At 43.6% G+C, this 15550-nt stretch overlaps 1 protein-coding gene across 1 annotated transcript; it reads left to right on the top strand.

Annotated features, from left to right (window-relative positions):
• Positions 1 to 626: 626 nt before the first annotated feature.
• On the top strand, positions 627 to 11747 carry LOC129838693 (uncharacterized). Its single transcript, XM_055905831.1, has 4 exons — positions 627 to 844; positions 2020 to 7618; positions 7800 to 7862; positions 8862 to 11747. The coding sequence occupies exons 2-4, from the start codon at positions 2116 to 2118 to the stop codon at positions 9869 to 9871; spliced, it is 6576 nt and encodes a 2191-aa protein (XP_055761806.1). The 5' UTR covers positions 627 to 844; positions 2020 to 2115; the 3' UTR covers positions 9872 to 11747.
• Positions 11748 to 15550: the final 3803 nt, after the last annotated feature.

Here is a 15550-nt window from a genome sequence, read left to right as displayed (position 1 = left end):
AGACCTTTTTCTGGACAGACACATCCATTTTTAGCTTATATAGGCAAGGAACATCGGGTTTAAATCAGTATTCTCTTTTCTGCTGGGTTTTCTTGGCAAACTTAACTATTATATATTGCCACGTTTCATACTACCTTTTCTCAAATCCAGATTTGTCTGGATCTAGTTCAACTTGGATAATAGCATTAAAGCACAAGGTACAGTTGTCTAACACAATTGTCATTAAGCTTAACGTTTTCCTTCTGTGAGCATTTCTCATTCTATGACAACGTTCTCCGGACTTCACATGTTTTCGGGCAATGAATGAAATTTCACCATTGAATATGCTTTATAAATAGCTGCAGATCTATAGTAATTTCTTCCATATCACTAAGCATTAGTTCAGTAATAAATCAGATGTTTCGTTTTGAGCTTGATCAACGGTCAATTTATAGCAGGAATAAAAAAAAAAAGTATAAATTATTGCAAAAACCTAAAACCGCAGAGAAATTATAACGTTTTTCTGTAGATTAATTTGTCTTGTTGTAATATTGGTTTTGTTTTTTGTCATTTGCTTCAATAAAATAGAGAATAGTGCCAATCAGTTGCGAAGGAGCGAAGAAAACTCTGGGGGCGTGGAACTTGAATCTACTAGTACCAGCCACGCGCGCTGACCGCATATACATTTCAAGAAGTCCTAACAGAAGAGAGGAGTGTTTTTGCCAATAATGCACTATAATGTTGGATGCTGATAAACCACACAGAAGAAGACGAGTGTGAGTTGCTGATTGCTAGCTCTCGGTTGGGGATATCCATCTTTTCAGCTTATCTGCCGTATGTGAAAGAGGAGCGGGGCAGACTTTCTGTAAGTATGCAAGGAAAATCCAATGGTTGACATGAAAAACAATGCTTTCTATGTTGAACAGTGTTATATTTGTGCAAAAAAAGCAGCAGATTTACGTATGGGTATTCATTCCCCAGGAGATATCCAAGCAAACGCATGGGTAACCGTTTCAAGGTGTTTGCGTGTCATTTTAACACATTTTAGCGGCAATCATTACTAAGCTCTTCAACGCACAAAAGACATTATGGGCGCTCGTTATTTCTCAAAATTTGTATGGAAACCAAGACAGAAAGTCATCGCTATTTGCGTTTCATGACGATTGAGCTCAGTCAGCACTTGTGGGTAACTTGAGTCAATTCGATAACAGCGGTGATTGATGGCGAGTGGGACTGACAAGTCAGTGGCTGAAAGCTTATCGTCTGCAGCACAGACGCTGCATGGGCGGAGGAGTGATCTAAAAGAGTACTGCCGGAAAAATATCCGTTAAACCACGAAGCGCACAGACATCTCCAACTCGCAAAGCTGGCAGACTGAGCTAGGCACCGCTGCTAAACAGAGAGCGCACTAAACCCGAGAGCACAGATGCACCTGGTAAAAATCAATTCCAGTAAGTAATATAATAACTATACATTTACTCTGACACATCGCGACCCGACCAATACTTTAAGAAACGCTGCCCTAGGGAAGTTTGCATAGCTAAGAATGAATAGGCTCCATTGTTATGTTAACCAGTGTGATTCATTCACTTCAAGGTTGCGTCTCCGCATCACTTCAAAGCTAGAGACAGTTGTTGTGTGGTCAATCGTATAATAATGATTAGCCTGAGACAAGTTACCTTGTTTTAATCCTGAGAAAGGGCCTTGGATATCAACAATGCCGATATTATATACCAAACAGATGTGGAGGGATCAACACCCTCTCTGATTCCTCTGGAGGGTCAACCTAACCTGAGGTGGAACTCTAATCCTGCCCAGACTGCTAATTGTGGTGCACAGGCATCTCCTATATGAGCGTGTACTATATTGATGGTGTTAGTTGATTGTGAGCTGCACTCTGACTAACTTTCAACCCATAATGTCTGTACTTGCAGTCACATATCATAAACATGTTGCAGTGAATGTTAGAAAAATCAATAACTTGGTTGATGGATAACCATTGCATAGTTTTCACAATAGTTTCTCTTTTTTTTCCTCCAGAAATGACCTATCACAATTTACTTTTTGAGGATGGTGCCCCATATGCTTGAAATGCTACCCAGTTCAATGTGCTGGGACAGATAGAACTGGCACAACATGGATAACGCCTGTGAAAATGCCAGATCAAGAGAATGGAGCTATGGTGATGGATACAGCCGCCATAATATGGCTCAGTGGGAAAGTGCTCCCCCTGCTGGTGAAAGACAGTACCTCACCCAACAGGAAAAGGAACGCCAGTGGCTGAACCATGAGAAAGAAGCTGCCATACGGGCCCACTCCAACTCCCATAGACAAAACTCTCCAATGGACTTCCGTGGACATGGGGCACAAGAGACCCAGCCGCTGCCTCTGTATCATCAGGACCATCACAGAATGGCTCCGAGTCAGAACATAAGGGATTGGCCAAATCTCTATGGACCCTTGAGAGGCCAGGCAACCTCTAATATAACCTTACACCGCAGTGGAGAGAGAACAGAAACATGGGCTAAGCATGAACCCCACTTCCCCAGCTATGAGTTTTTGCCCCAACTCATTGTTGAAAGAGGGCATGAGGATATAACCCATCACCATAAAGGTGACCGGGATTATATGGTTAGTCGGATAGTGAATCATAATCTCCATTACATTGAAAGCAAATGGCAGATGTTAGATCCCACCCATTCTAATGGACATGCTAGAGGACATTTTAATGAACATTCAAGGGGACATTCTAATTCCTATTACAGGGTTTATTCTACTGAATGCTCAAAGGGAAGTTCTAGTGGACGTTCTAGGGGTGACTCTAGTGGACGTTCTAGGGGTGACTCTAGGGGTGGCTCTAGTGGACGTTCTAGGGGTGGCTCTAGTGGACGTTCTAGGGGTGGCTCTAGTGGACGTTCTAGGGGTGGCTCTAGTGGACGTTCTAGGGGTGGCTCTACTGGACGTTCTAGGGGTGGCTTTAGGGGTGGCTCTATTGGACGTTCTAGGGGTGGCTCTAGTGGACGTTCTAGGGGTGGCTCTAGTGGACGTTCTAGGGGTGGCTCTAGTGGACATTCTAGGGTCCGTTCCAGCAGGTCTCCCAGGCTGGACTTCCAGGATAAGCATGTCAACCCTTTTCAAACTATGACCAACAGTTCTCCAGACATTCAGAACGCCAACATCACTCCAACTGTTCCTATGGTCAACAACGAACACAGTGAATCCACATCAGTACATACAACAGGTCCTGCGAGAGATTCTACATCACTTGTGCAGACCTTTACTATGACTGCACAGCAGTGTGTTTTTACGGATTTCCGTTCCACGGGAGGTACAGAATCTGGTGTTGTTGACCTAAAAGCAGCCCAGGTAACAAATGCAGACACCCATGGTATACTAGGACCTAGTGTTCCTTCCCAAGCCATAACTCAACAAACAGATCATCTTCCTGGCAATGCTGCTCTGGTTTCTCACAAACAGACCTCTACCACCCCTGAACAGCAACATGCTCCCTCTCCTTCTCTCACTGAGACACGTCAGGAAAAACCTCCTCATAAACATAAGATCTCACTCAAGGAAATACAGCACCGGCCCCAGAATGGTTTAAGATCTAAAAATGGACCTGTAAATGGGAATAACTTAACACAAGACCCCTCTCAGTCCCAACATTCCATCACAGAGAAGATGGACGTTTTACAAGCAGGCAAAACACAACTACATCTTAACACCAAAGACTACCAGGCGAGGCCCCCTGAGAGGTTTAGTGCTGAGGACTCCACTATACGGCTGGAGATTAAGTCCACCCCCAGGTACATGACCCTGACGGCAGTTGCCACCGCTCCGCCGGCCCCCGTGGCTATTGTCCCTCCAATAGGTCCACAGCAATCCCCAGAGCCCATGGAGACAGAGAATGCAGGCAATGAGCTGCCATTTAAGATTTTGCAGGCCTGGTCCATCAACGAACAACAGGCAGAAAACCTGTGGGAAAGAGCTAAAGATGATGCAAGTTCTCTATCTGTCCTAAATGAGACGGTTCAAGTTGAGAGTCTTATGGAGTATGATAAGCCTGTAGATGCATCTGCAACAAGTTCAATGGCATCTACAGGAGAGGACAATGATGAGGTCCTTCAAGTCATCACACAGATGGACAAGAGATCACCTTCACCATTTGTCCACACCAACCCTCAGGCAACTGATATTGTATGCATCGGTGGTGCCCAGACAATCGTGGAAGGTAGCTCTAATGTTGCAGATGAGAGAACTCCTGATTTGTCCACAATTGCTGAAGTTCAGTTCAAGTTATGTGCGCTGCAGCAACTAACAGTCACAGAGGCAAAGCATGGTTGTCTAGAGGCCATATTGGAGCGTTATTGGGGAGGGGATACCTCTAACCTGCTAGAAGCTTTAAAAGATAAAATGGATGAGAAAATCATGCAGGATGTGTCTGCATGGGCAGAGAAGGCAGTGCTTCTCTTTGCAGTCGGTGGTATAACACTGGGGGAAGTGTTCGAGAAGTTTCCCATTCCAGTACATGTTGACACCTGTTCCCAAGTGGGTTACAGGTCATCATGGTTAAATGTCAACGAGAAGCTGAATGACATTGACAAAGATTCTGGAAGAGCTTGGTCTCTGTGGTTCATACCAGATAAAGCAGAGGAGAGTTCCAAAGTGGTTGGGGGTGTCCAGATAGATAACGCCTTCCACAGCAAGATGGAGACTGTGGAATTGCCTGCACGACAACCTGTTGTAGCAGAAGCAACAGACTCAGACCTCCCAACAAACACAGACTCCGAGACGGAAACCCTTTCCCCAATGATTTTGGCCGTCCTCACACCAGAGGATGCTGTGAAACTGCTTGCTGAAACAGAGGCACCAGAGGCAGACCTCAAACCGGTCATAGACCTCACAACAGACTTGGACACAGAACCCCTTTCCCCAATGAATTTGACCGTCCTGACATCTGAGGATGCCATGAGACTGTTTTACCAGATAGAAAATGGCTCTGACATCCAACTCACGTCCCCTGATCCATGCTCTGAAAACAAAGATAAGACACAGACAAAGCAAATAGAGAATATAGAAAGTGGCAGCTTAGATAAGTCCTGCTACTGCCCTTGTATCATTGAAACGGACAATGGGTTTGAAATGGGCCTATGCTCCAGTTGTCAGAGAGAGAAAGGATTGCAGCAGGGTACAAGATGCATAACAATCGCTCACTGCTTTACCATGTCAGATACAAATGATCAGGAGACAAAGGTCCCTAATGACTCTGTGGCGAAGGCGACTGTTGACAATGAATGCAGGGACAAGAAGCAGATGCATTCAACTGAAGAAGAGGGTGATGACAATCAATCCTGTGACAATAAGACACAGGGTGAAATGCAGCAATGTACAGGAGTCATACCGATCACTGACTTTTTTTTCTGGTCAGATACAAGTGAGGATTCAGATCAGGAGACAGAGGAAAGCTATAATGAACAACATGCTCAGATTGAGGCTCATGCTTCTAATGTTAAAAGGACAGAGCCTGAAACGGATGCCAAAGCACCATGTGAGTCAGCCCAAGAATGTACGACCCAAAGCAAAGTCAGTCCTGGTTCTGAGAATAGGGAAAGATGGCAAGAGAAGGACCAAGACTGTAGGACGAGTACATTACCACTTCCCAAGGTTGAAAACCCGTCTAAGTTAAGAGCTAACATCATAGCAGACAACTGGTGTTCACCTATAGAGGACTGTGGTTCACCTGTAGAAAAGTATGACAAAGTTGCTTACTTTGTCACCCAATACAAAACCTGCAAGTCAAAGAAAAAAGTACAACAAAACATAGAAAAGGAGAAGACCCTCCATCCAACATCATCAAACAGGCAAATGCACAAGAAAAGCCATGGGAGAGCAGAGAGGGGAAGGTCACCATCCCAAACCGCTAAGTGCTCTGGGTTGAAGGCAACTGTGGATAATCAATGCAGGGACATGAAGCCACATGCGTCACACAAGAGGAGACATTCAACTGAGAGTGATGAAACTCGATGTAAAGACAAGAAGAGGGGTTCATCAACTGCGAAAGAGCGTGAGGGCTGTCAATCCAGAGACAAGAAGCCACCGAAGAGGAGACATTCAACTGAGAAAGAGAGAGAGGACAATCAAAGTAGGGACAGGATGTCACAGAAGAGGAGAAATACAACTGAAACTGAAGACAGGAACTCTAATTCTAAAGAGTTACAGTGCCAGTTGGTGGACAGAGAGAGGGGCAGTGGAAACTCACTCCCATGCCCTGGAGTGAAAACCCTCCATGTGCAGGGATCCTCAACTACCACCGTTCCTCTCAAACTCTCCATAAACATCCCCAAAAAGCCTTCCATAAACTCCTCACCCTCAAAACATCCTGAAGTCCCCAGAATGCCAAAGACTAAAGCCCAGAACAAAATTAGCAGACACCGCTCCCCTGCAAAGTCGGTGTCTCCTGTTGTCAAAGAGAGGCAGAGGAATGGCGGCAAACAAAAGCAAACAATTCAATGCTTAAAAATCAGACTGGAAAAGCTGTCCTTGCCCAAAAATCTTGTCAGGAAAGGTTCTCCACCAAGCCGGAAAAGGGAGGAAGGTTCTCCACAAAACTGGAAGAGAGTGGAAGGTTCCCCACCAAGGCAGAAGTTGGTGGCTGATAGAGGAGAGCCTGGGGGTTTAGGGGTAAAGGTTTCTAAGCATACTGACTTTTCCAAGAAACTAAAATGTAAGGCACAGAGCGACTTGAAATCCCAACAGAATTTGCCAAAGATTCCGAAGGTGTTGAATGGAAGTGAGAAAGGAAGGTTTTTAAAAAGTGAGTGTAAGAATGACTCGCTGCCAAGGATTCCGAAGCTTCCGAGGACTCCAGAGGTTTCAAAGGATTGGCATGAGACAGAGAACAGGAAAGAGACATCTCCCAGTGCTTCACCTGAATCACAAACGCTGGACAAACCTGCAAGAGTGGCACACAAGCCCAAACCTTTTATCAAGCCTGCCAGGCCCAATGGTTACAGCCCAGGTAGTCATGCTTGCCCTAATCCGGCCATGGTGTCACCGTCACATGACAATGTGGATTTTGGGGCGAAAGTCTCTGCGAAGCAACAGGTGTTCTATGATTGGGAGAGTAGCTATGTCCCGACTCCAACCCCCCGGACTCGCAGGCGATCAGGGTGTCCTCCAGAGGAAGTGGAAGGCCAACAGGCCAGTCCCAGGTCCAGCTCGGAGACCAGGATCATCCGACCCATTCTAAAACGTGTCGATGCTCCGACGAAACCCAAGCGGAACATCAGATTTCTATTGAATCCAAGGAAGGTGCACTACTTCAATCCCTGTGAATATGAAACTGACGTCATGTTCAACAGGTCTTACACAGATCCGGAAGATGCACCGCGTTCTGATGATGAAGAGGAAGATGTTCCTGTGAACTGCCAGAACACGAATGAACAGCCCCCCGTTAGGGAAGAGAAGCGGCAAGATATAGGGGAGCTGAAGCCTGGACAAAGTGGTGCATGTGAAAAGCGCTTCAAAAGGAAGTGGCAAATGCAGGAACCTGCCGACATTTTCATGAAGAGTATTCGTCAGGCAAAGCATTGGACGAAGTCTCTCAATCATGAACCTCCAAAAGACTTCAGACACTCGGGTAAGGACACCAATCACAAGCCACTGGCTAAAGAAAATGGCATGTATTCCCTCAAGTTTTTGTGTAATATGTATAGCTAGCATTGACATGAAAAACGAACACACAGAATAACACACTACAGGTCAATATTTAGATCCATTTTTTGGGATTTCCCGTCATTGACAAGTTCTTCTGGTTACAGCAAAAAAAACTGGAGTTGGTTACAAGTGGTCAGAGAAGAAGAAGAGGCCAAATGAAGTTGAAGGTAAGTCGCAGGCTATGCTAGCCTCACATGGTAGGCTACTTTTACAAATGCCAATGATTTCCCAGTATTCCAAACTGTTGTATATGTATTTTTCCTTTTAGAAAAGTCTCAGACATAGACTGACTGACTGTTGGGTTCTGATTGGAATCATCTAGATGAAAGGGTATTATGTTATTTATAGGAGCTGAGTAGTGAATGCATCATGCTATTTTACACAGGCCTGTGAGTCTGGGTCAATATGACCTAAGCAATTTACATTTAAGTAATTTAGCAGACGCTCTTATCCAGAGCGACTTACAAATTGGAAAGTTCATACATATTCATCCTGGTCCCCCCGTGGGAATTGAACCCTGGTCCCCCCGTGGGAATTGAACCCACAACCCTGGCGTTGCAAGCGCCATGCTCTACCAACTGAGCCACACGGGACCTTGGGAGTCAAAGTGAGAGGGGTGACAGAGAATAGTGGTGAACAGACCGGTGTATTTCCCAACCTTCACAGGATGTGACTTAATACACTACCATATGTAATTGATAAGTGTCATTCCATTTGATTTCAATCACGTTTTGACCGGTCAAACATGTATGGAAAGATTTGTTCAAATCAAGAGGGGTGCAGTCAAAAAGTGATTGCAATCAAATGGAACGACCCATAAAGTAAAGGGAAAGCTTGGGGAAATGTACTTGTTCACAGTGTACAAAAACTTCACTAGAAAATCAGCCTTATCGACGAGAATGTCAATAGCAACTTGTTAGGTAACTGAAACCTATGTAAGTGTGACGTGTGTTGACTGAGTAGGAGGAACATGTTCTGTTCATGCTCTTGAGTATATTCTGAGGCAGTGTTTTCAGGATCCTGTGTACGTTCAATAGATTTTTGAACTGAAAAGTTGCCTTACTGATCCTTCATCACCACTTGGAAAGCCAGTAGCTGGGTGACGGCTATTTCCTACAGTGTTAATGCGAATATTTCTCACCTTCTCACTTGTGCTTGCCTCTTAGGTTCCTCTCTGAATGCAAGCCCCCTTCACGGTCACCATCCAGGTTCCTCTCTGAATGCAAGCCCCCTTCACGGTCACCATCCAGGTTCCTCTCTGAATGCAAGTCATGGTCACCATCCAGGTTCCTCTCAGAATGCAAGTCATGGTCACCATCCAGGTTCCTCTCAGAATGCAAGTCATGGTCACCATCCAGGTTCCTCTCAGAATGCAAGTCATGGTCACCATCCAGGTTCCTCTCAGAATGCAAGTCCTCGTCATGGTCAGCATCCAGGTTCCTTTCAGAAGGCAAGTCCCCCTCACGGTCACCATCCAGGTTCCTTTCAGAAGGCAAGTCCCCCTCACGGTCACCATCCAGGTTCCTCTCAGAAGGCAAGTCCCCCTCACGGTCACCATCCAGGTTCCTCTCAGAATGCAAGTCCCCCTCACGGTCACCATCCAGGTTCCTTTCAGAAGGCAAGTCATGGTCACCATCCAGGTTCCTCTCAGAATGCAAGTCCTCGTCATGGTCACCATCCAGGTTCCTTTCAGAAGGCAAGTCCCCCTCACGGTCACCATCCAGGTTCCTTTCAGAAGGCAAGTCCCCCTCACGGTCACCATCCAGGTTCCTTTCAGAAGGCAAGTCCCCCTCACGGTCACCATCCAGGTTCCTTTCAGAAGGCAAGTCCCCCTCACGGTCACCATCCAGGTTCCTCTCAGAATGCAAGTCATGGTCACCATCCAGGTTCCTTTCAGAATGCAAGTCATGGTCACCATCCAGGTTCCTCTCAGAATGCAAGTCCTCGTCATGGTCACCATCCAGGTTCCTCTCAGAATGCAAGTCATGGTCACCATCCAGGTTCCTCTCAGAATGCAAGTCCTCGTCACGGTCACCATCCAGGTTCCTCTCAGAATGCAAGTCTCCGTCACGGTCACCATTCATCCTCCAGCCAGGGGAGAAGAGTTGAGCCAACAGCCAGGCACCATAGCTCTCCCATGGATGAATGGAACAAGCGTTGGTCAGGAGAGACGTGATTCGTAAGCATATCAGTCGGCCATGACAGGATACACCAGACAGAACAGTAGTTGATGGCAACCTGCAAAGACAATACTTTTACCTCAAACCTGACATCGTGCCTATGCTGTTCTTTAAAAAAAAACTTGAAACCCTACATATTTAGGCTACATTATGCAGTTTAATTTTCTACATGTTTTCGTCTGTTTTTAAATGAATAAACGTCTGATTTCTCTCCCTACTTAATAGGTTCGGTTAGCTGTGGTTGAAGCCATCAGATGTGTGTATTACATACTATGTACATGTGTTATTGTTACTCGTGACACATAAGGGTGATTGGTGTTTGGTTACCCGTATTCCTATAGTATTGTTTGCCTACATTGTTAGGGCACCATCATAGTGATGGCATTGCACATTTTGTTTGTTTACACTTTTTAAAAACTATTTCTATAGTAACATTTCTATTGCAGCCAGAACCAAAGCTTAAGGGAAGAAACCAGACATTTATTTTTTTTATTTATTTGAATAAGTTCTTTTTTAACACTGTTGGTAAAGTGGGTAAATGTATCATGGATATCGACATTAAATGATGTTTGAAAGCAATGATGTCACTTTGTTTGATGTGATTTCTTGCACTGGTTTATAGTTTTGTGGCCATAGATGTTTCGGGTATTGAGGAATGTATGTACTTTACAGGTCACTGGTTTTATACTACGTCTTAAATTTGTCAATCCCATGTTTTGTTTTTATCTGTCCGTTTTTGTAAGTTTTGATGCTGTATTGTTTTTTTTATATATACACCTCTGTTCTGTATTGTTATGGCACTGAACTAATATAAATATAGAACATATGTTTTTGTTGTTACCTGTCCTCTCAGACTGCACAACATCCAATGAAGATCATTGTAGTACTATTTACCCCCACCACCAGCCAAAGACCACATTTGAGACAGACACAGTTACACCACCAGAGGGAAGCAAAGTACAATATTAATGTTCCTTTCATTTCAGTCACTTGCTTGTGCAAGGCTTCTCCAATGTGTTGAGACTTGAGACCTATCTAGAGGATAACCACTAGACTACCTGTCGCCCCCTTTTCTACTTGGTAGGCTACAGGATTATGTACATGGCTGACCTGGCCTAGGAGATCACAGGGTAAAATCCAGCTAGTATTTGTTGGGGAAATTTCCAGCTCTTTGGTAATTTTCCTGTACCCATGTTGGACAGTTTCCAGTCACCTGGTGATTTTCCAGTACCTATACTACTTCCTTTTGAGGTAGGAAGAAGAAGCAAAGGTTAAATATTAGATGTGTAAGCAGAAAAGCGTAGGTGGAAACCATGTGCAGGAGTGGTCCAACATAGAGTTAATCATGAGACATGAAGAAACAGAACTAAGAAGTATCTATGTGAATAACCTAAGCTGAGCTAACATAGACCAGACTGTTGGGACAGACACATAGAATCTAGTCAAGGCTACTAGACAGGTACATGGGTTAATCATTTCCAAGTGACACAGACCTGAACTGGTGTGGGACAGTGACTGTGCATCTTTACCAACCAATACAGGGGCCACAAGCTATGTATATGTATTGGGAAGACATGGGTGTAATAATAAAAAGCTATTGGAAATGTACTTATGGGAACATGTATACAGTATGCAATGAAGTAAACCGGTGGTGACACCACCAATATAATCTAAACTGAGTCAGATGTGTGCGTAAACAAGCCAGAATTAAAACTAAAAGATAATGGTGGCGTAAAGCCAAGGGGAGTTAATCATTTTCATAGAGAAAGGAGGGAACATGTATGTAATCTACAAAAAGAGCAGTGTCATTATCTGGTGGAAATGTATAAATACTGATGTTTTGAACAAGAGGAGTCAGTTGTTCCATGGAATTGCTCGGCTTCTGTTACTTTTCTAATAAAGTATTTTTGAATTGACAAGTTCCGGTATCTGAGAAATATTTGATTCAGTATTTCCACGACATATTCACGCAATCCATGAGAGAATAATGGAGTCATGTAATAGTAGCCTTTCTCCTCCACCCTCCTCCCTGTTCTCCCCTCTTTCTCCATGGACAGGAAGACAGGTTCTCAGCAAGGGGTCATAACATCCCACTGTCCTCAAAATTGGCTGTAAATGAGCTGTGTGTTTTGACCTCAGCAGGTGTCAGAGGAGAGGCACTGGGCTGTGGAGGAAAAGGCCCTTCCCATTGTGTCTGTTGCATTGATTAGGAATACAGTATCGGAGAAATAACAGGCTAAATACTGTATGTTATGCCCATCTCATGCGATAATATCCATAAAACATTTTTAATTAACTAAATCAATTCAGACAAAATTTAACATAGCCTGCAACATGCAAAATATTTATTAATATGTATACTACATACAGTCGACATTTTGCACCCAATTTACCTAATTAATGCATGAGATTTGATTTGAATGTCTGCGCTGCCACGCGACAGAGTGACTATATGTAGATGCGTTCTCGTCGGGTGCTTAGATCAATTTAACAGTTCTTTCGAGAGGTCAATATTACCCCCCGGCATGTCAAAAAGGGACTCTGATACAATGATCTTATCACGTTCCCTTTGGCTATATTCAAAGTAATCTTGTTTGGGTCTATGACCAGTGTCAGGAAAATAATTAGCATTCGGCATCGTTTTAGAGCCTTTTAGTCGGTAGGGTGCTGTTTACTGGGTAACAGAACAATCTAGAGGGAAACGCACACCTATTTAGGCGAGGTGCTGGCTAGCGGAGTGGAAAACTTATTTTTATGTCCAACGTTTCGACAGACAAGCTGTCTTCATCAGGGTATAATCACAAACACTGCAGGGTGACTCGTTTATATAGTGTCAAAAGACACACTCAGGTGTCTGTAATCATGTCCAAGTATAGCCTAATATCATTGGTTAATTCTCAAATATTGAAATGACATACAAAGAACAAATGGATCAGCCCAGCCTCACATTCAATTCGCGCATATATGTACAAAATTTATTTCAGCAGATTTCGTGCGTTTTTGTGCATTTTTGGGGTGGTTCAATTCGTTTGAAAATACACGAATTTCTGTGCTTAATTCGTGCGAAAATACACGAATTTCTGTGCTACTTAATTCGTGCGAAAAGACACGAATTTAACCAGTAGGCGACACTCAAGCCGTTGCAACAACCATAGACGCGATCGCCTGTATTTACGTTATGAATATATAGATATTTTGTCTTTTTTTAACCATTTAACCATAAGAGGTTATATATATATTGTCTTTATTTAATCCCTATTAAAGCATTGTGGTTTTATGCCTATATGTACTGTTTTCGATTTTACTGAACAGACTTTTCAGGATAGAATGAATGTAAGCAATGCATGATGGTTAATGGTGTTTTATTCGGTTGTAGTTCCATGTATTTCTTAAAAAATAAACGTGTAAACCATTTTTATTGAACAGAATGTAACTGAAAATACAATGGCAGCCTTGCCATTGTCCATCAATAACAAAACATTTTTTTTTCATATAACATTTGGGGAAACGTATGCAGTCATTGTAGTCTTACATTTTGTTGGCCAACCAAAATTACCAAAACGTTAACCCGTAATAAGGCTAGGGTGGCTGAGTGTAAATACATGGCTCTGAGTGTAAGCACCTTTTCACTAGAAACGTTCTTGTGTTAAAATTACCGTCAGTGCGAAATAGCTAGAAAGCTTTCGTATTTCCACTTGGCTGCACCTACGGTTACGATAACGATAAATCAAGTGCAATACCTGCGTCGACCTGTGTCGAGCAGCTAAACACCGGAAAGCTTCTAGCCTACCGGAAAGTTACAAGAAGAACAAGAATAGTTAACTCATCCGGTCATGTGACACTCTGGATGCCCCCTAAAAGCAATTTCAACCGTTTTGAAAAATGACGCCTGGTAACCCCAAAAAAATACCAGGTGCATGAAAAGTTTGGACTTAGAATATTTTTTGAAAACCTCCATAAATCACTCAGGCCATTGACTCGAGAAGAAAAAACATAAAATATTTTCCAGAAGAAAAAACAGAATATTTTTTGAAAACCTCCATAAATCACTCAGGCCAGCACCCATTGATTTGGGGCGGTAGTATAGCGCTCCCAGAGCGGGTATGGAAGTCTGGATCCCCCCTAAAAGCATTTAAGGCTCTGTGTGTCTTTAAGCACCATACTTTTTCACTCCATCCTTGCTGTGTGTGTGTATGTTTGTGTGTGTGTGTGTGTGTGTGTGTGTGTGTGTGTGTGTGTGTGTGTGTGTGTGTGTGTGTGTGTGTGTGTGTGTGTGTGTGTGTGTGTGTGTGTGTGTGTGTGTGTGTGTGTGTGTGTGTGTGAGAGAGCTTTTCTTTGACATCTGTTTAGCGAAATTACTGATTTACAGTTCATGAGGGTTGACCGATTCACACATTTAAAGTTTTGGAAAGATCTGACTTTTTTAAACCTTCGAAACAGCACCTATGACCCCATTTTAAGGCACTTCTGGTTGGCACAGGAAGCTATAAGTAAACACCTATCCTGATCGGGGTATGCTTTTAGAGAATCCTGAGTTTTAAGTCTATACGTTAAGAACTGACTGATTTACACAGGGTTGAATGCACTATATATCACAAACTGCTGGTTGGGTATGGCAAAACACTTTTAGGGTGATTTTATCACTTCCGGTTGCTCCAGGAAGTTTAGAATCAACACAGGTAGACCTCATAGTGGCTTGATGGATTGTCATTGAAGACAGGTTCATAAGACATTCATAACCCACATAGGCTTCAGGTTGAATTTAGGGGTGCAGGCAATGTGTTCCAATGGGGTGAGATGTCATTGTAAACTGTTTGATGTAAACACCTTCTTTTAACTGTTAAGGGTTAATGCCACACGGTCAATGTTAGGCTTGCACAGAGACCTTAGGAACGTTCCTGAGGTCAAATTGTGCTTCTAAACCTTAACAGTTCTCTCTCTGTCTCCCAAAAGCAAAAGACTTGAAATGTAGGTCAAGGGTCATCTTCATTTCACTGTCGCTGCGCTCAGACCGAGCAAGCTACGGTCAAGCGGGGCATCTCGTTGATCTCGGCACGGCTATGGTGATGTCATTTTTAGTGGTGATTTCAGAATGCTATTTTGGTGTTTTTTCACTGTTGAAACATATTGCAAATGCACAAAAGTCAACTAGCAAGTCAGTGTCCATCAGCCAATTAGATATTTTCAGACACCAAACTGATACCATCTGACTCCAAACTCACTTTTTCCAACTCGTTTAGAAGCCAACTATCACATATTTCAGAGCAGGCCCAAAATTCACAGCGCCTTCCATTTAAACCATAATAAAACAAATAATACGTAGTTATGTTCTAGCTGCGGGTCCAGTTTTCACATTATGTTTAGCCCTATGTGAAGCGACCTCAAATCCCAAGTTTCGGCTCGATAGGTCATTCGGTGCCCGAGCAAAACCTTAATTGGTGCTGAAATTCCACTTTTTTCCATGCCTTGCTACGGGGTCCTTGAATGAGCTATCGGACAGAAATGTCGGGGTCCGTCTCTATGGGCCGAGCCGGTTTCAATGCACCTAGTCTTGCAACTCTGGGACTTTTCTAAATGTCACAATTTTGTAATGCTCAAAACGAATTGAAGTCAATGCAAATGCACCGAGGCTTTTTATCGGTCCGAGAACCTTCTAGAGCCACATAACTCACGGT

Source organism: Salvelinus fontinalis, chromosome 39, assembly GCF_029448725.1.
Source record: "Salvelinus fontinalis isolate EN_2023a chromosome 39, ASM2944872v1, whole genome shotgun sequence".
NCBI classification, from domain to species: domain Eukaryota; kingdom Metazoa; phylum Chordata; class Actinopteri; order Salmoniformes; family Salmonidae; genus Salvelinus; species Salvelinus fontinalis.
This window is presented reverse-complemented; position numbering and strand designations above follow the sequence as displayed.

Coding starts and splice junctions, on each gene's coding strand:
- LOC129838693 (XM_055905831.1), top strand. CDS start 2,116: ATGGATAACGCCTGTGAAAATGCCAGATCAAGAGAATGGAGCTATGGT. Junction 7,619..7,799: donor AAAAGACTTCAGACACTCGG/GTAAGGACACCA, acceptor TTCTGGTTACAG/CAAAAAAAACTGGAGTTGGT. Junction 7,863..8,861: donor GAGGCCAAATGAAGTTGAAG/GTAAGTCGCAGG, acceptor CTTGCCTCTTAG/GTTCCTCTCTGAATGCAAGC.